The sequence below is a fragment of the Rana temporaria genome, chromosome 1 (assembly GCF_905171775.1).
Source record: "Rana temporaria chromosome 1, aRanTem1.1, whole genome shotgun sequence".
Lineage (NCBI taxonomy): Eukaryota > Metazoa > Chordata > Amphibia > Anura > Ranidae > Rana > Rana temporaria.
Window position 1 is genome coordinate 25218975 of NC_053489.1, and position 21461 is coordinate 25240435.

At 47.9% G+C, this 21461-nt stretch overlaps 1 protein-coding gene across 2 annotated transcripts in view; it reads right to left on the minus strand.

Annotated features, from left to right (window-relative positions):
• DNAJB5 (DnaJ heat shock protein family (Hsp40) member B5) overlaps positions 1-21461 on the minus strand; it is a 55749-nt gene that overhangs the window by 14704 nt on the left and 19584 nt on the right. Inside the window, exons 2-4 of one of the 2 annotated variants that reach the window (XM_040336023.1) lie at positions 13501-13732; positions 7235-7483; positions 1921-2522 (exon numbers count right to left, since the gene is read on the minus strand). In XM_040336023.1, coding sequence (XP_040191957.1) covers positions 1921-2522; positions 7235-7483; positions 13501-13642 — 993 coding nt within the window. In that variant the 5' untranslated portion in view covers positions 13643-13732. The remainder of the gene's footprint in view (positions 1-1920; positions 2523-7234; positions 7484-13500; positions 13733-21461) is intronic. The other variant, XM_040336024.1, reaches the window with a different exon arrangement.

A 21461-nucleotide genomic window follows, 5' to 3' on the forward strand; every position in this document is an offset into this window, starting at 1 on the left:
TTCTGTGAATCTGGCCCTATAACTTTTGCGCAAACCAATCAATATACGCTTATTGCGATTTTTTTTTTTACAAAAAATATGCAGAAGAATACATATCGGCCCAAACGGAGGAAAAAAATTAATCGGTTAAAAAATATATATATATTGGGATATTATAACAAAACGTAAAAAATTGAGGTCGTTTTTTCTAAATTTTCGGTCTTTTTTTGTTTATAGTGCAAAAAATAAAAATCACAGAGATGATCAAATACCACCAAAATAAAGCTCTATTTGTAGCAAAAAAAAAAATGATAAAAATATAATTTGGGTACAGCATTGTATGACCGCGCAATTGTCATTCAAAATGCGTCAGCGCTGAAAGCTGAAAATTGGTCTGGGCAGGAAGGGGGTTTAAAGCAGATCTCCCGCGGCCATTCGGTTTTTTTTTGGGGGGGGGCATTAAATTATGTATGGCGTATAAACAGAGGACTCACGCTTCTGCCGTTTAAAGTCGTCCGCTATCCGATTTCGTTTGAAAGAAGTTATATTATAATTGCAGCGCCGTTTCCATTTTGCTTTTGGGCAACGTGAAGCCCACAAGCACGTCGAGCTCCGGGTTTCCATCGAAACGGGCGTCACATTCGGCTCTCCTATCACAGATTGCTCTGCAAGTGACGTCCTGTCGTCGCCATCTTGCTACACCGCTTGACCCTTCTCACTCTATCATTACTGTGCATGAGTGTGGGGAGTAGCAAGATGGCGGCGACGGAACGTCACTTCCGGATCAATCTGTGACGGGGAGCCTGATGCGACGAGCCAGCGTCGCGCTTTAGGAAATCCCGCGATAACTCAGAGGAAACCTCTGCAGGATATGACGTTCTGCCCGAAGAAAACCCGCAAAAGGAGAGACAGGAAGCAGAGTGACAGCTGCTGCTAACAAAGGTACTGTCACAGAAAAAAAAATAAAAAATAAAAAGTTCCGTTCCGTTCTGCATTCTTGTCCGTTTTTTGATTAAGCTAATGTCTTTAAATAGGGTGGAGCTCCGCTTTAAGTGCCCAGTAATTAAGTGGTTAATACAGAAAGGCATAGGGAGCCTTTCTGCGCTGACAAGCCATTCACCTCTGCTGCTAGAGGTTCGGATTCCGGTCTCGGCTACATGTGAATTGAGTTTGGTGGTCTCAGCCCGGCTCCCGGTGGGTGTGCTATGCGAGGTAAGCCTGTGCTTAGTACGCCCACCCCCCTCCCACAAAAACCACCACACTTACACGCACTCGAAATTGGGTTAACATGCACGCACTTTGACCACGCGGTCTCTAAAAAAGAGGCGAAGGACTAACGGGGCTGGTTGAGCGGGCAAATCCTCTCACTCACTTATAGGGAGTCCCTCTGCCCCGTTGGGCTTCAAAGCGGAGCAGGTAGGGCGGGCTATGTGGGAGGACCTCCTGCCACCCGGGGGAATGGAGAAAGGTGGCAGATTGCCTCTGGGGGAGGCCTGCCTACTCCCAACTCCTGCAGTCCGGCTCCTCTCTCGAGTACACGCACAAAATACACTTAAAAAAAAAAAAAAAAATACAGAAAGGCATACATTTGTGTATTTGATATCTGCCAGGAGTTCAGCTTTAAAATGTTCAGTCTAACATTTAGGCCTACTTATTTTACTTAGTCTGAGCCTGACACTTTGGCTTGGAAGTCAGGGTTCACAGGTCACCTGAAGTCTGACAATTGCTGCCCTGACCTCACACACGGTCTCTCGGTCAGCCATATAAACGTCTTGGGAGGAGACTATAGAATATAAAGTACATCACATTTAACAAAAAAAAAAATGCCAAAAATAACAGCCAGCAATTTCTCTCATTCTAAAAGAAATAAATGGTGTGTTTGCTATTATGGACACATTCATCTCCTGTAATGAGAATCTCACCAATCCTGGGATTCCGTACCTCTTTCAGTGTGATCTTGGCGGTGTACACAATGTTGGACCCGTCTCTTTTGAAATGTGCGTGAGGTTTGTCCTTCAGTAGGAACACAATGTCTGCGGGGATGTTTTCTGATGTGGCGTCCCCCTCTTTGGGGAAAGTGATCTTGGTGCCCTCTTTCCACCCTTTCTTGATGACCACGTTGAGAATCTTGTCCTCCGAACGCACAGTGCGGCCATCTGGGTTCAGCCTCCGCCGCGTGATCTTCATCCGTTTCGTACAGCCATGATAAATCTCCTCCAAGGACACTTTCAGCTCGTGAATCACTGGAGGGTCCTGCACCTTCCGGCGGTTGGGTATTTGGTCCTGGTGCCGCCGGTGGAAACCGTTCACACCGTTGAAGCCGAAGTGGTTGAAGCTGCCGAAGGGGTCATCGTTGTCATCGTCGATGTCCATGTCTTCGTGGTCAAAGCCGTTGCCCATGCGTGTGCGATTTGAGCCGAAGAAGATATCAAAGGGATTCGAGCCTCCAAAGAAAGAATTGAAGGTTGCATGAGGGTCACCGTGGAACGTGTAATGGAAGGAGCTGCCTGTGTTACCGGATGAGCCACCTCCAGTTTTTAGACCTAGAAAAATTAAAGAGAGGAAATGGGGTTTAAAAATGAAGCCAGCGATTTATGGAAGTACAGAATTGCATCTTTTATAGTCTTTAAGGGTCAGTCCATACTAACAATAGTACAGTGGAACCTCGGGTTAACGAGCATTTCACAATAAGAGCAGGATTCACGCCAAAGCGGTGTGCAGTACTGCCTGAGGTAGGGGGGCACCGGAGCCGAACGGCACCAATCATTGCTGTTCGGAAATGCACGGAAACACTACTAGGTAGATTCACAAAGAGTTAGGCCGGCTAATCTACAGATAAGCCGACCTAACTCTGAATCTAAGCCGACCTATGTTTAAGTGTATTCTCTAACAGAGATACACTTAAACATATCTAAGATAGAACGGCTTGCGCCGTTCTATCCTAGATTGCAAGGTTTCTATTGGCCGCTAGATGGCGCTTCCATTGCGGCCGGCGTAGATTATTTAAATGAGGGGATACGCCGATTCACGACCGAACGCAAACGTATGCCAGGCCTATGCCGTCGAATTACGTAGTTTCCGTAAGGGATAGGCCGCCTAAAGTTAGAGCTATGCTCTAGTGGCCTAGCCAATGTTAAGTATGGCCACCGTTCCCGCCGCAAATTTCGAAATGTTAACGTTGTTTGCGCAAGTCGTCCGCGAATCGGGAGTTACGTCGTTTACGTCCGCGTCGAAATCAATAGGCCCGTACAGCCTACTTAGCCGCAATGCGCACTGGGAAATGTAGTCGCCCGGCGCATGCGCAGTGTCAAAAAACGTGAGGTCAAGCCTCATTTCCATACAACACGCCCCCCTCCAAGTCATTTGAATTAGGCGCCCTTACGCCCGCTCGTTTTAGGCAATGCCGCCGAAAATTAGCAGGCAAGTGGTTTGAGAATCACTAATAGCCTAACTAATTTACGGCGGTCTAGCCTAAAAAGGCTAGGCCGCCCAAAAGTTAGGCGCCCCTACATGAATCTACCTATACGTTCCTGAGCCTTTCCGAGGTAAGTCAAGCTGTCCTCGGGCCTTTCTGAGGCTCTCCGGTGCCCCCTGCCTCTGGCCGCATGCGGTATGGCATGTGATTGAAGTCAATGTGAAACAAATTATTTTAGTTTCCATTGACTACAATGGGGAAACTTGCTTTGATAAGCGAGTACTTTGGATTACGAGCATTCTCTTGGAGTGGATTATGCTCGTAATCCAAGGTTCCACTATACAAGTAGATTTTAATTTCCCATATGTTTTTCGCACTTTAACCAATATTTTGGTGTACACTAGGGTTGTCCCGATACCGATACTAGTATCGGTACCGATATACCCCCGATACCGAAATAGAATACTTGCACCCCCCCGCCGCATCCCGCAGCTACGCCGCATCCCCGCTGCAACTTGGTTAATACGGGCGGGGAACATTACAGCTTTCATTTGAATAGCTGTAGTGTTTTGCGCCGCGTATAGACACTCCCCCATGCTCGGGTGAACTGTCCAATCCCGACCAAGGGGGAGTGTCTATACACAGCGCGGTGCGAAATACTACAGCTATTCAAATGAAAGCTGTAATGTTCCCCACCCGTATTAACCAGGCGCGGCGCGGCAGCATGTACGGTAAGTGGGACATGGCTGCATGGGGGGGGGGACATGGCTGCATCTGTGTGGGGGGGGGGACATGGCTGCATCTGTGTGTGTGGGGGGGGGGGGGGAAACATGGCTGCATCTGGGTGTGGGGGGGGGGGGGGACATGGCTGCATCTGTGTGTGGGGGGGGACATGGCTGCATCTGTGTGTTGGGGGGGGGGACATGGCTGCATCTGTGTGTGGGGGGGGGGGGGACATGGCTGCATCTGTGTGGGGGGGGGGGGGGGGACATGGCTGCATCTGTGGGGGGGGGGACGACACATTTAAAAAAAAGTATTGGTATTCGGTATCGGCAAGTACTTGAAAAAAAAGTATCGGTACTTGTACTCAGTCCTAAAAAAGTGGTATCGGGAGAACCCTAGTGTACACCCATCACAGTCCCACTACTAGCTAACTTAACATTAACCTTAGCCAGACAGTTGTCACCAGAATAGGAGGTACGGGGATCTATTCCAATGGAGATGTTTGGTGTCAGAGCAGGGTGTCCCCTCACTGTACAGAGATTTCCATTCACTTTTTGGAAATGGAGTGATGGAAAAACACCCCAAGGGAAATACCGGATGGGGGGTTTTAACCATTCCCTACTCCAGCCTTTCCTAACAGAGGAATCCTTGAAATAACTTTCTGGTCTCAAAACCCCAATTGAGAAACCTTGCACTACTCTATCCCCCATGCCAAGTGGAAAGAAGATTTGGACTTTAGATACACTTTAAACCTGATTGTAGAAAAATCTACCCTTGTGTAGGGGTCCCCATCTCCACTGTAAAGGTTAAATGATCATTAAGTCTTGGGATAAAGGAATAAGCTGCAATACTTACCTTATTCTCCACTCTCTTCAATGCTCCGAGTTATGGCCGGGCCCTTGCTGTCCTTATGTATAACGCAGGATTATTGGTCTTGCATTGTACTTGATGTCGGCATGCGACTGCCAACCAGAGCACTTTAGAGAAGAGGCTTTGAGTGACTGGTCACACAGCATTGAGAAACAAGCCAAGTATTACAGGTTATTCCTGTGCCCCCCATCCACCAAAACTGTACAGTGGGACCTCAGATTGCGAGTAATGCGGTTAACGAGCGTTTCGCAATATGAGCACTGTATTTTTAAAAATGGTAACTCGGTTTGCGAGTGTTGTCTCGCAAAACGAGCATGATTCAGGCCAAAGCGGTGTGCAGTACCGCGTTCGGCCTGAGGTGGGGGGTGGGTCGCTGGAGCCAAGCAAAGCCAAACATCAGCGATCGGAAAGGCCCAAGGACAGCTCGGCTGATTTCGGGCAAATCTCTGTAACGATGTCTTTCTGAGGCTTCACCAGAGCAGAGCGTAGCCGTTTGGCGCTGTTCAGAAATGCTAGGAAATACTACGTTCCCGAGCTTTTCCGAGGTCAGCCGAGCTGTCCTCAGGCCTTTTCGGCCGTTTCCAAGCCTCTCCGCGTCCCCCACCTCTGGCCGCATGCGGTATTGCATGTCATTGAAGTCCATGCAGAACAAATTATTTTCATTTCCATTGACTTCTATGTGGAAACTCGCTTTGATATGCGAGTACTTTGGATTACGAGCATTCTCCTGGAACGGATTATGCTCGTAATCAGAGTTTCCACTGTAATTCATGACCCAGCAACAACTCCACTTTTCCGCGACACAATATGGGCAGGCAATCCTACCAGTAGCCATGTCCCACCCTGACAATGATGGTCCTGCCCCGAATTACAGTTCAAGCACATTTGTGTCAGCGATAACTTTATCAGGACTGCAGTTGTGATAACTATACAAAAGAAGACACAAATTTCATAATCGTACATAATTATTCGTTACCAATATCATTTGCAAATGATATTGGTAATGAATAATTATGTACGATTATAAAAATGTGTGTTTTTATTTTGTATGGTTATTACAACTGCAGTAATCTTCCTGATGAAGCCTAGATAAGAAACGGGTTGACCCATGAGGAATGACGATTGCAAACTTAAGTTCGTTCCTCACACGGGGCACCAAAAAAAAGTAATTAATAATTATTAGCTGGATTCAGGTAGATGAGCCCAACGTTAGGCAGGCGTAGCGTATCGCATATACGCTACGCCGCCGTAAGTTAGAGAGGCAAGTGCTGTATTCACAAAGCACTTGCGTCCTAATTTACGGCGGCGTAGCGTAAATGTGCCAGCCTAAGCGCGCCCAATTCAAATTGTGAAGAGGTGGGCGTGTTTTATGTGACCCGACGTGTTTGACGTTTTTTTTACGAACGGTGCATGCGCCGTCCGTGGACATATCCCAGTGCACATGCTCCAAATTACGCCGCAAAGACTTATTGGTTTTGACGTGAACGTAAATTACGCCCAGCCCCATTCACGAACGACTTACGCAAACGATGTAAAAATGTTAAAATTCTACGCGGGTCTGACATCCATACTTAACATTGGCTGCGCCATCTTTTTGGTGGAATATATTTAGGCCTGAAAACGGCTTACGTAAACTGCGTATCTTTACTGCGACGGCCGGGCGTACGTTCGTGAATAGGCATATCTCGCTGATTTACATATTCTACGCATAAATCAGCGTACACGCCCCTAGCGGCCAGCGTAAATATGCAGTTAAGATACGACGGCGTAGGAGACTTACGCCGGTCGTATCTTAGCAACATTTAAGCGTATCTCAGTTTGAGCATACGCTTAAATTTACTACGTCGCAGATTCAGAGTTACGACAATCGTATCTACTGATTAATAATTTATTATTTTAAATAAATGGATGTTATAAACCTGATTCTAAAAAACAAGCAAGGAACATTGCTAAGAAGTGGGGGGAGGCAGTTTTGTTTTTCCTGCACCAAACCTATGCTTTTCCCAAGTAAGAGGAAATTTCCCTAACATGGATAAAACCATAAAAAAACAGGATACAGGCTCTAAATTTTCCCCACTCTATCCAAAGCTGAAAAAAGTTTTGGCTGAAGTTCCATCGTAACTCCACAGCCCTTCCACTGCCGATAACTGGCATGCACTTAGAAAGGAAATTTGATCCTCTGTTAATCTACTCTCCAACACTGTGGTCAACATGCAAAAGTACTCCAGTATATCCAGCGTTCCTCACCTTCCTCCCCATACTGATCGTACACCACTCTCTTCTTGGGGTCGCTGAGGACGTCGTAGGCCTCTGCGATCTCCTTGAACTTGTCCTCAGCGTTGGCGTCCTTGTTCTTGTCGGGGTGATATTTCAGGGCCATCTTGCGATAGGCCTTCTTGATCTCATCCTCGTTGGCCCCATTGGGGATGCCCAGAATCTTGTAATAATCTTTTCCCATGTCCACTGTCTGAGGCTTCTGATCGAGAATCCTCGCCCCTGGAAAGAGAACAAGAGATGTTAGGTGGATCAGTCAGATGTTTTCAACACTGCGGCCGAGCACAGCAAAGCTCAATAATTCCGTCACCCAAGAAGAATCTCAGATCTGGCACCTATTTAAGGGTACCACAAAAGACTAAAGGCAAACATAGGTCAATCCTATAGGTCTGAATACACACACACACACACACACACACACACACACACACCACAAAATGTCTCAGCACTCAAAGAGAACCTGTCTAATGTGTTTCAAAATTCACTTCTACGGCAACTATGACCTTCCTAGGAAATGAGAGCGGGAGAGAGATAGAGAAACAATTGCTCAACACAAGTATACATTTCTAAATTGCTATGTGTATTTACTGGTAACCCTTCCTTAAAGTGGAGTTCCGTAAAAAAAAAAAAAAATTCAGCAGCTACAAATACTGCAGCTGCTGACTTTTAATACATGGACATTTACCTGTCCTGGGCGCCGGCACCTGAAGCCAATCTGTTCCCCGGCTCTCGGGTAGAGGCGCCGCCATCTTCGGTAAGGGAATCAGGAAGTGAAGCCTTGCAGCTTCACTTCCTGGTTCCCTAATGCGCATGCACGAGTTGCGCTGCGCGATCCCACTGGTCCCTGCTGTCTTCTGGGACCTGTGTGTCTCCCAGAAGACAGTAGGCGCCGGCCGCGGCAACTTATACCCGGAAGTGGGAGCAAGTGCCTGGATTACACAGCTATCTGCTCCCTCCTCCACCCCCCCCCTGAAAGGTGCCAAATGTGACACTGGAGGATTCCAAAAAGCGGAAGTTCCATTTTTGGGTGGAACCCCCGCTTTCGATTAAATAGCCATTGTTCCCTGCACGCGAGCCATCAATTTCAGACCAGGGACAATCTGGGAAGTAATTAGAAGGTAGTCAAAGTGTTGTCACTCTTCAAGATAAGTAAAGATACCTTGGTAGGGCCAAGAGCTGTAAAGTATAAATAAGCTCCATTATAAGGTCTTGGACGAGGGCCAAGACAGTCCCCGCGGCTAGGTCTTGGACGGGGGCCAAGACAGTGCCCGCGGCTAGGTCTTGGACGGGGGCCAAGACAGTGCCCGCGGCTAGGTCTTGGACGGGGGCCAAGACAGTGCCCGCGGCTAGGTCTTGGACGGGGGCCAAGACAGTGCCCGCGGCTAGGTTCCATTTTCGGGTGGAACTCCACTTTAGATTAAATAGCCATTGTTCCCTGCATGCAAGCCATCAATTTCAGACCAGGGACAATCTGGGAAGTAATTAGAAGGTAGTCAAAGTGTTGTCACTCTTCAAGATAAGTAAAGATACCTTGGTAGGGCCAAGAGCTGTAAAGTATAAATAAGCTCTATTACTACACAAATGTTAAAAAAAAAAAAAAAAAAGGAACCCACAGTACTATCACACTATCCAACATACATTTTAATGACTCTGATTTACAGCAGTTGTTTTGGAAAGGTATGAGGTTTATCCATATTAGATAGAAGTGAGGTCACCAGCGAGCGCCGACACAACTACTCATGAGAAAAACAATCTATGGACACGCAAGGCTGGGAGATGAGTCCAAAAAGTAATTTCACCTTTGTACGTCTAAGGCTCGTATTAATATCGGGTTGTTGATGCGACACTTACACAGACTATTTCTGGAGAGTATTAAGTTAGTGATGATCATTTAATGACTTATGCTGACAGAGCTCACGGCTTTATATAATCATGATACTACTGGTAGTGCAGTGCAACACTCCAGAAATTAAAAGGGAATGTTTTTCCATGAGAATGTACTTATAATGTTAAGAGTATACAAATCTAAAAGAGTTATATTGTAGTTTTGGGTGGAAGCCATTATTATAGGATTACCATTCCAGTGGTCATCAACCCTGACCTGCAGGGCCCACTAACAGGCCAGGTTTTATGTATTACCTTGGGGAGATGCAGTCTAGAATACTGCAATCACTGAGGAGCAAATGATATCACCTGTGATGTATTTCAGTTATCTTGCAAACCTGGCCTGTTAGTGGGCCCTGCAGGACAAGGTTGATGACCACAAGATAGAAGTCAAAGATGACATTCAATTACAGCATCCAAAAGGAGGTGGTCTAAAATTTAGACCACCTCCTTTTGGATGCTGTAATTGAATGTCATCTTTGACTTCTATTGGGGCACCTCAAGTGACCAAGGACTTAAGCTGGTCAGGCAACATATCCTCAAAACACAAATTAGGGTTTTTAAAGGGTTGATCTACCGACAAAGTTAAAGCCAGTTGGGCCAAGCCCAGCCCCCGGGTTAGGTCTTGGTTGGGCCAAGCCCAGCCCCCGGGTTAGGTCTTGGTTGGGCCAAGCCCAGCCCCCGGGTTAGGTCTTGGTTGGGCCAAGCCCAGCCCCCGGGTTAGGTCTTGGTTGGGCCAAGCCCAGCCCCCGGGTTAGGTCTTGGTTGGGCCAAGCCCAGCCCCCGGGTTAGGTCTTGGTTGGGCCAAGCCCAGCCCCCGGGTTAGGTCTTGGTTGGGCCAAGCCCAGCCCCCGGGTTAGGTCTTGGTTGGGCCAAGCCAGCCCCCGGGTTAGGTCTTGGTTGGGCCAAGCCAGCCCCCGGGTTAGGTCTTGGTTGGGCCAAGCCAGCCCCCGGGTTAGGTCTTGGTTGGGCCAAGCCAGCCCCTGGTTGGGCCAAGCCAGCCCCCGGCTAGGTCTTGGTTGGGCCAAGCCGGCCCCCGGTTGGGCCAAGCCAGCCCCCGGCTAGGTCTTGGTTGGGCCAAGCCGGCCCCCGGTTGGGCCAAGCCAGCCCCCGGCTAGGTCTTGGTTGGGCCAAGCCGGCCCCCGGTTGGGCCAAGCCAGCCCCCGGCTAGGTCTTGGTTGGGCCAAGCCGTCCTCCGGTTGGGCCAAGCCAGCCCCCGGCTAGGTCTTGGTTGGGCCAAGCCGGCCCCCGGTTGGGCCAAGCCAGCCCCCGGCTAGGTCTTGGTTGGGCCAAGCCGTCCTCCGGTTGGGCCAAGCCAGCCCGCGGCTAGGTCTTGGTTGGGCCAAGCCGGCCCCCGGTTGGGCCAAGCCAGCCCCCGGCTAGGTCTTGGTTGGGCCAACATAAACAAAAATAATTATTGCACAGGTATACAGACTAAATATAAAAGTGAAAGCTGCTGGCAACACAAAAAAATTTTGTCGCACTAAACATAGATAATGAATAAGCAAGTGTTCATAAAGTGTGAACTAGTGTTCTGAACAATGCAGGTAAATTCCTTAATTAACATACAATAACAGAGTATGATTGATCAAAACGCACATCAGTTATACTCATTGTTATTGGCAGTTCATCAAGGAATTCACCGGCGTTGTTCACACTTTAGACACGAGCCAAGTCAGTCCCCCGGGTCGGATATAATAATTAAAACGCTCCTTTATAATTCTCCGCTCTTTTCCTGTCCTTTGGAACAACTGGGCACACCAATATCTTCCCATATATGAGAACTTTTGAGTGCAAGTACCAGCTGTTCCCTTTTCTTGGGAGAATTATGTACTGCTGGTCATGTTGGGAACAAGCCTGATGAAGATTTTGATGTTATAGAACTTTTGGTTGGGGACTAGCACATTTCTCATTGCCCCTTAGGCTGCATTCACACCTGAGCGTAGCGTTTTGCGGCATTTACCGGCAACAAAACGCTGCATTTTTTACCGCAATTTTGTACAGGTCTAGGGTCACCAATGTAAAACGCCCAAATACGCTCAATTCGAGCGACAAAAAAGGGTCCAGAACTTGTTTGGGCTTCAGGCGTTTTGTAGTGGCAATGTGAACCATCTCCATAGAGAATAATGTATTTTTTCCCCCTCTAGCGTTTTGGGTGTGGATGCAGCCTTACTGCCTATTTATTGATCATCAAAAATGTTTAGATTATTTTTGGAACATATATCAGAACTTCTATAAATTGAAACATTGCCATTGTTCGGAAGTCATACAAACAATCCACTAGGTCCTAGAACTATACCTGATTCAATCGAAGCAATGGAACAGTTGGGAGAATGGATTGCATAGGACTTCTTGGGGATGGGGGGGGGGGGGGGGGGGCAAAGATTCACTGTTTAATTTTTTTTTTTTTTTTTAGGTATTTTTCAACCCTTCAAGTAAGCTCCAACCCTTTTTCATATAGAGAGGAGACAAGGAACCACTAACCAATCTTCCCCAAAGTTGTGAAGGGTCTATGCAAGGTTGCCAACTCACCCCTTAAATTACTGTAAGATATAAATTATTTTGATTATGATGCAGATTATTTATAGGTGACCGTAATTAAAGCACTTCTTTTCTTAAATTAACATTTGAAAACTGTAAAGATGAGTGTAAAGATGTATCTGATTGATAGGTTTAATGGCTCCCAGGGCGCTCTTGCAACTAAGAATCCAATTATGTAAATACAGGCTTCCGTTTCTAAAGCCCTACCTGGGCTTTTGGCTTGGCATTGACCCTAAGAGCCGGTTCACACAGCCGCGGCACGACTTCGGGGGCGACTCTGCAAGTTGTCCTGAAGACGACTTCAGAGGCGACCTGCAAAACGACTTCTGTATAGAAGTCAACGCAGGTCGCCCCGAGCTGCCCCCGAAGTCGTGCAGGAACCTTTTTCTAAGTCGGAGCGACTTACGTCTCTCCTATTAGAAAGGTTCCATTGCATGGAATTGATGCGACTCGTTTGGCGGCTGAGCCCCCTGACGAGTCGCCCCAGTGTGAACCGGTTCTTAAGTACGATGGTCGGCTTATTTACCAACAGTTTTCATAATGCATCACTTCAGAGTTTTCAAAGTTTCTAAGGACCTCATGAAGGCTTCTAGATGCCTGCAATACTGTCGTAAAGGCATAAGGGGTACTTTAACCACTTAAGGACCGCCGCATGTACATATACGTCAGCAGAATGGCACAGGCAGGCACATCAACGTATATATACGTGCCCTGCTTGACGTGGGTCGGGGGTCCGATCGGGACCCCCCCCCGTACATGCGGCGGTCCCCGTGGCTTCAGGAGCGATCCGGGACGACGGCTATTCGTTTATAGCCGCTCCGTCGCGATCGCTCCCCGGAGCTGAAGAACGGGGAGAGCCGTGTGTAAACAAGGCTTCCCCTTCACTGTGTCGGCGCATCGATCGCGTCATCCCATTTATAGGGAAGACACGATCGATGACGTCATTCCTACAGCCACACCCCCTTACACTAGTAAACACATACACAGTGATCCCTAAATGTTACAGCGCCCCCTGTGTTTAACTCCCAAACCGCAACTGTAATTTTCACAATAAAGAATGCAATTTAAATGCATTTTTTTGCTGTGAAAATGACAATTGTCCCAAAAATGTGTCAAAATTGTCCGAAGTGTCCGCCATAATGTCGCAGTCACGAAAAAAAATCGCTGATCGCCGCCATTAGTAGTAAAAAAAAAAAAAAAAATGCAAAAAAAAAAAATGCAAAAAAACTATCCCCTATTTTGTAAACACTATAAATTTTGCGCAAACCAACCGATAAACGATTATTGCGATTTTTTTTACCAAAAATAGGTAGAAGAAAACGTATCGGCCTAAACTGAGGAAAAAAAAAATGTTATATATGTTTTTGGGGGATATTTATTATAGCAAAAAGTAAAAAATATAGCATTTTTTTCAAAATTGTCGCTCTATTTTTGTTTATAGCGCAAAAAATAAAAACCGCAGAGGTGATCAAATACCACCAAAAGAAAGCTCTATTTGTGGGGAAAAAAAAGACGCCAATTTTGTTTGGGAGCCACGTCGCACAATTGTCTGTTAAAGCGACGCAGTCCCGAACTGTAAAAACCCCTTGGGTCTTTAGGCAGCATTTTGGTCCGGGGCTTAAGTGGTTAATCAGCTTGTGGAAAAAAAAATCTCATTGCCGTCATTCTCAGTAAGACATCTGCCTATCTATGGCAAATAAGAAACCCGACAATGTAAAATGCTTCCATTAATATAAATTCTTCCGTTTCCAAGACACAGATCGACAGATACACGTTTTGCATGCATTACTGACAGATGGCGGAAATATACCTACCCCCGAAGTGGGCGGATAAAATTCCTAAGGTAATGCCCACTCTGAAAAACGTGGTCCTTCGCTTCTCCTGAGCTCCTCCGTCCCCAATAGACTTGATAAAAAATTCGCTGCCGGCTTTTTGCCTGGGTTCACACTTAAACATGATTTGCAGGGCCTAAGAGCTCGATGGAGTGGGCTTCCCACTGCGGCGGTAGTAGTGCAAGCTTCTTTTCTAGGCTTTTTAGACAGACATCTAGTAGAAGGAAACACAGTTTGTTTGGAAGCAAGTTGGACCGAGGTGATGGAAAGATGAGTCTTTGACATGAGTGGAGGAAACATGTGATGAGGTGGCTACAAGATGGTGTTTCACAGACGAGTGGTTTCTAGGTCAAAAGATAAAACTTTGTAGGCTTAGGTTTAATATTGGAAGAAGATCTCAGATATCTGTGTTGAGAGGCTGGTAACCACCACTCAAAAGCAGTTTGGCACCAAACTTTAATTTCACCCCGGGAACAACTTATGGAGGCCTCCAAATGCCTATAGCAGGTCGTAGGTAGGAGGTCGACCGATATATCGGCAAGCCGATATAATCGGCCGATATTTGGCCGCTTTGGAGAAATCACCATTGACCGATTTTTATCCAAATTAGGCCGATACTTTACATGCCCGCCAGCGGTGCCACGGATCTGGAGCTAGGCCGAAGCCGCGGCCTTTCCCGATGCTGTGACCGCGGCGGCAATCCGCGGCGGTCACAGCATCAGGAAAGACCGCGGCTTTGGCCTAGCTCCGGCCATCTTGGTACACCGAGCGCGGCGGCCCTCCTCTCTGTTTACGCCCATAGAGAAGGGGCCCCCGCTCGTGGGACACACCGCTCTCTGGTGTCTGTAGCAGGGGGGGGGTGTGTCTATACTGAAGGGAGAGGGGGTCTGTACTGAGGGGGGGTGACACCATTTTTTTTTGCACCAGTGCCACCTGCTAGTGCCAATTAGTGCCACTTGCCATCCGCCAGTGGCAATACCAGTGCCAATTAGTGCCATCTTCCATCCAGTGCCAACTAAAGCCATCAGTGCCACCTGCCAATGCCAACCAGTGCTAACTACTGCCACCCAGTGCCACTTGCCAGTGTCACCTGTTAGTGCCACCTGCCATCTGCCAGTGTCAATTAGTCCCACCTGCCAATCAGTGCCATCTGATAGTACCATCTTTCAGTGCCATCCAGTGCAACCTGCCAGTGCCAATAAGTGCATTCTGCTAGTGCCATCTTCCAGTGCCAATTAGTGCCACCAAAAAAAGGTGGGATTCCTGAAGCTCAGTCCCCATACATCCTCGCATGACTGGTTTCTGCTGAGAAACAGTACTTCTGGGCCATCTGCCAGTACTTTTGATGTATTCTAACTCTGAACCTCCCTCTCCTCTGATCTTTAAAACTAGATCCCGACAACCAAGGAAAGAGGCAGAAATCTAGCAAATTGATCTTCCAACTTTTCGGGATTTTTATTTTTTTTTAACCAGCAGATGCAGTTGTTTCTTTCCACCGTCAGCGTGAACAGCTGGAAATACTTAAGAGAAACCTGGAACTCTTTATGGCAAATGGGCCAAAAAAAAAAAAAAAAGGGGCAAACGTTTATGTCGCGTACACAATCATTTTTCGTCATGGAAAAAAAAAAAAGTTTTTCAGCATGTCCAAAAAACTATGTTTTCCCAACATCATTAAAAACTACGCTGCCCACACACCATCGCTTTTAAAAAATGAACAAAGCGCGGTGACGTACACCACGTACGACGGCACTCTAAAGGGGAAGTTCCATTCGCCTTGGGGCTGCTTTAGCGGATTCCGTGTTAGTAAAAGACGATTCGCGCTTTTCTGTCTGTCTGTTACAGCGTGATGAATGTGCTTACTCCATTACGAACGGTAGTTTTACCAGAACGAGCGCTCCCGTCTTATAACTTGCTTCTGAGCATGCGCGGGTTTAAAACATTGTTTTAGCCCACACGCGATCATTTTTTACAACCCGAAAAACAACATTTTTTAAAACAACGTTAAAAAATGCAGCATGTTCGAATTATTTTTTTGTCGTTTTTCAGAAGCCGAAAAATTATGTGTAGCCTACACACACACCATCATTTTAAATGACGTTTTTAAAAACGTTGGTTTTTTTTTCATGCCGAAAAATGATCGTGTACGCGGCATGACTCTGCGATATTTATGAGAAGTCTGTGAGATGCCTATAGCTAAACATTTTGACCAAAAAAATGTATTTGACAATGACTTTGGGACATTCCAGGAGCGGGATGAACATGAAGAGATGAAGAGGACTGAATATAGGACGGATGCAAGTTAACCATTTACACATGAGAAATATATCGACTTCAGAATGAAACACTACACAACATTTATCCTCAACATGCAACAAGAAGGTACAAGAGAGGGGCCCCAAAAGGATTTTTTGCTTAAAAGCGGAGTTCCGCCAAATGTTCTTTTTTAAAAGTCAGCAGCTACAAATACTGCAGCTGTCCTGAGCGCCCGAAATGTCTGCACCCGAAGCCGATCTGTCCCTCGGCTGTCGGGTGCTGCCGCCGTCATCTCCGGCAAGTGAAGCCTTGCAGCTTCACTTTCTGGATCCCTACTGCGCATGCGCGACTCGCGCTGATCCCTGCCGTCTTCTGGGACTTGTGTCTCCCAGAAGACAGCGGGGGCAGAGGAGGCACCGGAAGTGGCGTAGATAGCCGTGGGTATCTATGACCAGAAGTGGGAGCAAAATACCCATCTGCTCCCCCCAGAAAGGTGCCAAAACGTGACACCGGAGGGGGGCGCAGCGCAACTCGAGCATGCGCAGTGCGCGCACCCAGCTGTGAAGCCGCAAGCTGTCACAGCCGGATGCCCACACTTGCAGTTCCGGCGCCGTGGAGAGGGAGAGAAGCGAGGCTTTGGGTGGCCGCATCGCTGGACCGTGGGACAGGCGAGAATCCGTTTATTAAAAGTCAGCATGTAGCTGCTGACTTTTAATAAACTTAAAAATGAGTGGAACCCTGCTTTAAAGCCCAACCCAGTAAAAAATGAAATTTAAATGCATTGTACATCATTTACCCTACTCCTTATTCTTGATTCCAAACACTTCTTCCTAAGCCATCCTACAGCGTAATGCATCAAATTCACAGCTAGGGACCAGGTATTTTTCCCTGCTTGCTTTCTTTTGGGCACTAGACCCCTCAGTGATGGCAAACCTTGGCACCCTAGATGTTTTGGAACTACATTTCCCATGACGCTCATGCACTCTGCAGTGTAGTGGAGCATCATGGGAAATGTAGTTCCAAAACATCTGGGGTGCCAAGGTTCGCCATCACTGCTCTAGAGCCTATGAGAGAGGACCCAGCCACTGAAAAGGGTTGCCTCCATCAATCAGGTAGTGATGTGGACACCCGAAGAAGGATCCCGGGAAGTAAACAGAAGAGAGAAGGATTATTATGTCACTATGGCTTCACTTGTGGACACCTGAAGAAGGATCCCGGGAAGTAAACAGAAGAAGAGAGGAGGATCATTATGTGACCATGGCTTCACTTAAAAGGCCCACACTCTGGGATAAAACCATCTTTCAACCACCCCTCTCTCCCACCCCCCTCTAACCTAGGATGACAGTCTTTAACTGACATTGATCACAGAGCGGGGCTTTTCGTCCTCGTTCAGCACTTTCAACCAGTTGTCAAAGAAAAAAAAAAAAAAACAGTGTGATGCCCCCCCCCCAAAAAAAATCATACCAAGCCCTTTAGGTCTGGTATGAATTTTAAGGTCAAAACCATGAAAAACAAAAAAGGCATGGGGTCCTCTCCCAAATTCCCCCGGTAGTGGGCCGCGGACCGGGGAACACTGCCATAAGGGACTGATTCTTACTGTAGGGGGGCGTGGCTTGGCGTGTGACGTCACCGATTGTCGTTCCCTATGACAGGGAACAGTTGATCAGCGACAGTCTGACCAGGACGCACGGGAAGAGGAGGTTTGTTACACTTACTCTCCCCGTTGTTCATCTCGGTGACCCGATCGCGGGACACCGGCGACGATCGGGTCCAGCGGTCACAGAGTACCCGACCGGGTCGCGAGCGACCCACGGCTGCGCATATTAAAGGGGATGTACCTGTACGCCAATATGCACAGCCGTGCCATTCTGCTGACGTACATCGGCGTGCGGCGGTCGGCAAGCAGGTTAATCGCGATTCTCATTTTGGTCAGAATCGTGCAGCTCTAACAGACAAGCTCCTGGATTCCATATTATTTGTCTACCCCTGAGTTATACAGGCATGAATTAAAGCTCTATCTATAGCCTTTAATTACACGGGTCTATGAAGGCAGCCATATCTGCTCGTTATGTATGAATGCTGTACTTCCGGTTTTGCATTAACATTGGGAAGTGGCATGCTGACTGCGATGGGCCCTAGAGTACACCTTCAGATGCATTATTTATTTATTGAGAAGAGCTAGGGCTGAAACGATTAATCGTTAACAATTTTCATTATCGATTATTATCAATTTTAACGATTTTCATCATCGATTAGTTGGTCCAACGGCACGCCATTTCCTCCCTGCCAGTCCTGCCTCCGTCCCTGTGTACAAGCCGGCGGTGCCGCTGTATTCTCATGAGAATACAGCGGCGCTCATGTGACCAGGCAGGTCCCCCCTCTCTTCTCCTCGCTGACGTCAGCCCCCCGATATTCTCAGCCCCGCCCGCTGCTGCCTCGAGGGAATGGAGACTGGAGGGAGAGAGAGGCGATAAGCAGCCGTGAGCGCCGTGCTGCACCTGCAATATAATGTAGTGGCAGGGGGGGGGGGTGAATTAGTACCCCATCGTTGGTTTTTCTGGGAGGATGGGGGGGGGGGTGTAGTGCCTCATTGTTTTTTCTGGGGGGGGGGGGGGAAATAGTGCCCCATTGGTGTTCCCAGGAAGAATAGGGCTGCCCCCATTATTGGTGTTGCCGGGAGGAATAGGGCTGCCCCATTGGTGTTCCCAGGAAGAATAGTGCTGCCCCATTATTGGTGTTGCCGGGAGGAATAGGGCTGCCCCATTATTGGTGTTGCCGGGAGGAATAGGGCTGCCCCATTATTTGTGTTGCCGGGAGGAATAGTGCTGCCCCATTATTGGTGTTGCCGGGAGGAATAGTGCTGCCCCATTATTGGTGTTCCTGGGAGGAATAGTCCTGTCCCATTATTGGTGTTGCCGGGAGGAATAGTGCTGCCCCATTATTGGTGTTCCTGGGAGGAATAGTGCTGCTAATTATTGGTGTTGCCGGGAGGAATAGTGCTGTTCCATTATTGGTGTTGCCGGGAGGAATAGTGCTGCTAATTATTGGTGTTGCCGGGAGGAATAGGGCTGCCCCATTATTGGTGTTCCTGGGAGGAATAGTGCTGCTAATTATTGGTGTTGCCGGGAGGAATAGGGCTGCCCCATTATTGGTGTTCCTGGGAGGAATAGTGCTGCTAATTATTGGTGTTGCCGGGAGGAATAGGGCTGCCCCATTATTGGTGTTGCCGGGAGGAATAGTGCTGCTAATTATTGGTGTTCCCGGGAGGAATAGTGCTGCCCCATTATTGGTGTTCCCGGGAGGAATAGTGCTGCTAATTATTGGTGTTGCCGGGAGGAATAGTGCTGCCCCATTATTGGTGTTCCCGGGAGGAATAGTGCTGCTAATTATTGGTGTTGCCGGGAGGAATAGTGCTGCCCCATTATTGGTGTTGCCGGGAGGAATAGTGCTGCTAATTATTGGTGTTGCCGGGAGGAATAGTGCTGCCCCATTATTGGTGTTGCCGGGAGGAATAGTGCTGCCCCATTATTGTGTTGCCGGGAGGAATAGTGCTGCCCCATTATTGGTGTTGCCGGGAGGAATAGTGCTGCTAATTATTGGTGTTGCCGGGAGGAATAGTGCTGCCCCATTATTGGTGTTGCCGGGAGGAAGAGTGCTGCCCCATTATTGGTGTTCCCGGGAGGAATAGTGCTGCTAATTATTGGTGTTCCTGGGAGGAATAGTGCTGCCCCATTATTGGTTTTCCCGATGGGGGAAATCGGGTAGATGGTTCACTAACAGGACCCAGCGAATACTTCCAGAGAATACAGAACAGCTTCCCTTTAAAGGCAGTATTGCAGCGGTGAGTGGTTGAGGGATAATAGCATGCTGTACACACTGAGCTGGTTGTTGGACAGAGTATGCGGGAATGTTCTAGACGGAGATCGGGAAGAACGGCGACCTCACTCCTGTGGCTGAGTGAATGGAAATGACCAACTCAGCAGAGGCTGATCACCGTGAACTGGGGAAAAGGCAACAATGTCAGCACTGTGCTCCTCTCTCCAGAGCAGACAGATGACAATCTGCCCCTTATTAGTGACAATGGCCGCACACAGCACCATCCCAATTCAAATTAGTGTCACATTTTCGACAAAAATAATATATTTCTATAGCACTTTTGAAAATGGAGTTTGTGAAAAATCTGAGCTGGATGAGAATAAACTGCTTTCCATTGGCTTTGGCTGTCTGTCAGGCACTTAGCAGAAAATTTCCCCACACTGCATTCAGTTATTAGCGGAAGCTGCATCACTTAATGGCTGTCCATGCTCAGTTAGCTTTAATTATCCGCTAATAACGTTGAGTTTTCGAATGGCTACATCTGCTCGGGGGATTTCATTTGCTTTTAAACTTGTGTCAATTCGTTTTTCTGTAGCGTGAAGTTAAGGCGAGAGTTTCTTCCCACGTACATCAGCCAGGGGAAGGGAACTCAACTTCTTCAGCGGGAACATTCATGATACTGCTACAGGAAACTGATGTCATCGGTGACATCACAACTCAAACCATCAATATCTACTGCTACTTTAGGTGCTTAAGACAAAAACTGAATCCTGTGGTTGCAGCTCAATTGTCCAATTGAATATTAGAATTCAGAAAATGAGTGATCTATGCAATGTTGACGGTGGGATGGCCGTTAGTGGCATATGTTTAGTTTGTTGAATCTGAGAAGCTGCAGGTCTGAGATTTTTAAACTTTATTGCTCTGGTGGCCCTTTGACACTTATTGTATGGACCCAAGAAATTACAACTCCAGTCTCTGACCGTCTCCCGCCAAACAGGTCTCCAGTCTCTGACCGTCTCCCGCCAAACAGGTCTCCAGTCTCTGAGCGTCTCCCGCCAAACAGGTCTCCAGTCTCTGAGCGTCTCCCGCCAAACAGGTCTCCAGTCTCTGAGCGTCTCCCGCCAAACAGGTCTCCAGTCTCTGAGCGTCTCCCGCCAAACAGGTCTCCAGTCTCTGACCGTCTCCCGCCAAACAGGTCTCCAGTCTCTGACCGTCTCCCGCCAAACAGGTCTCCAGTCTCTGACCGTCTCCCGCCAAACAGGTCTCCAGTCTCTGACCGTCTCCCGCCAAACAGGTCTCCAGTCTCTGACCGTCTCCCGCCAAACAGGTCTCCAGTCTCTGACCGTCTCCCGCCAAACAGGTCTCCAGTCTCTGACCGTCTCCCGCCAAACAGGTCTCCAGTCTCTGACCGTCTCCCGCCAAACAGGTCTCCAGTCTCTGACCGTCTCCCGCCAAACAGGTCTCCAGTCTCTGACCGTCTCCCGCCAAACAGGTCTCCAGTCTCTGACCGTCTCCCGTAAAATGCACGTAGTCTTTGACCATCTCCTGTTGTATGCCTACGGTCATTGACAGCTTTCTGTAGCATTTCATCCATTAGATATTAAGTGTGGCCCACTGGTAATATCAGGGGCCGTGCTTAAGGCCACCATATCAAAAAAGTTGACCACTTACAGACTGCAGAGAGTTTACAAAGGCTGGTGAGAAACACACACACAAAAAAATAAAAAAAGCAAGCAGTTGTGCATCCTGGCACATTATGGAGAGATCCCTACAAGGAACTGGGCAAAGCACATTATGGTGAGATCCCTACAAGGAACTAGGCAAAGCACATTATGGCGAGATCCCCACCACCCCACAAGGAACTGGGCAAAGCA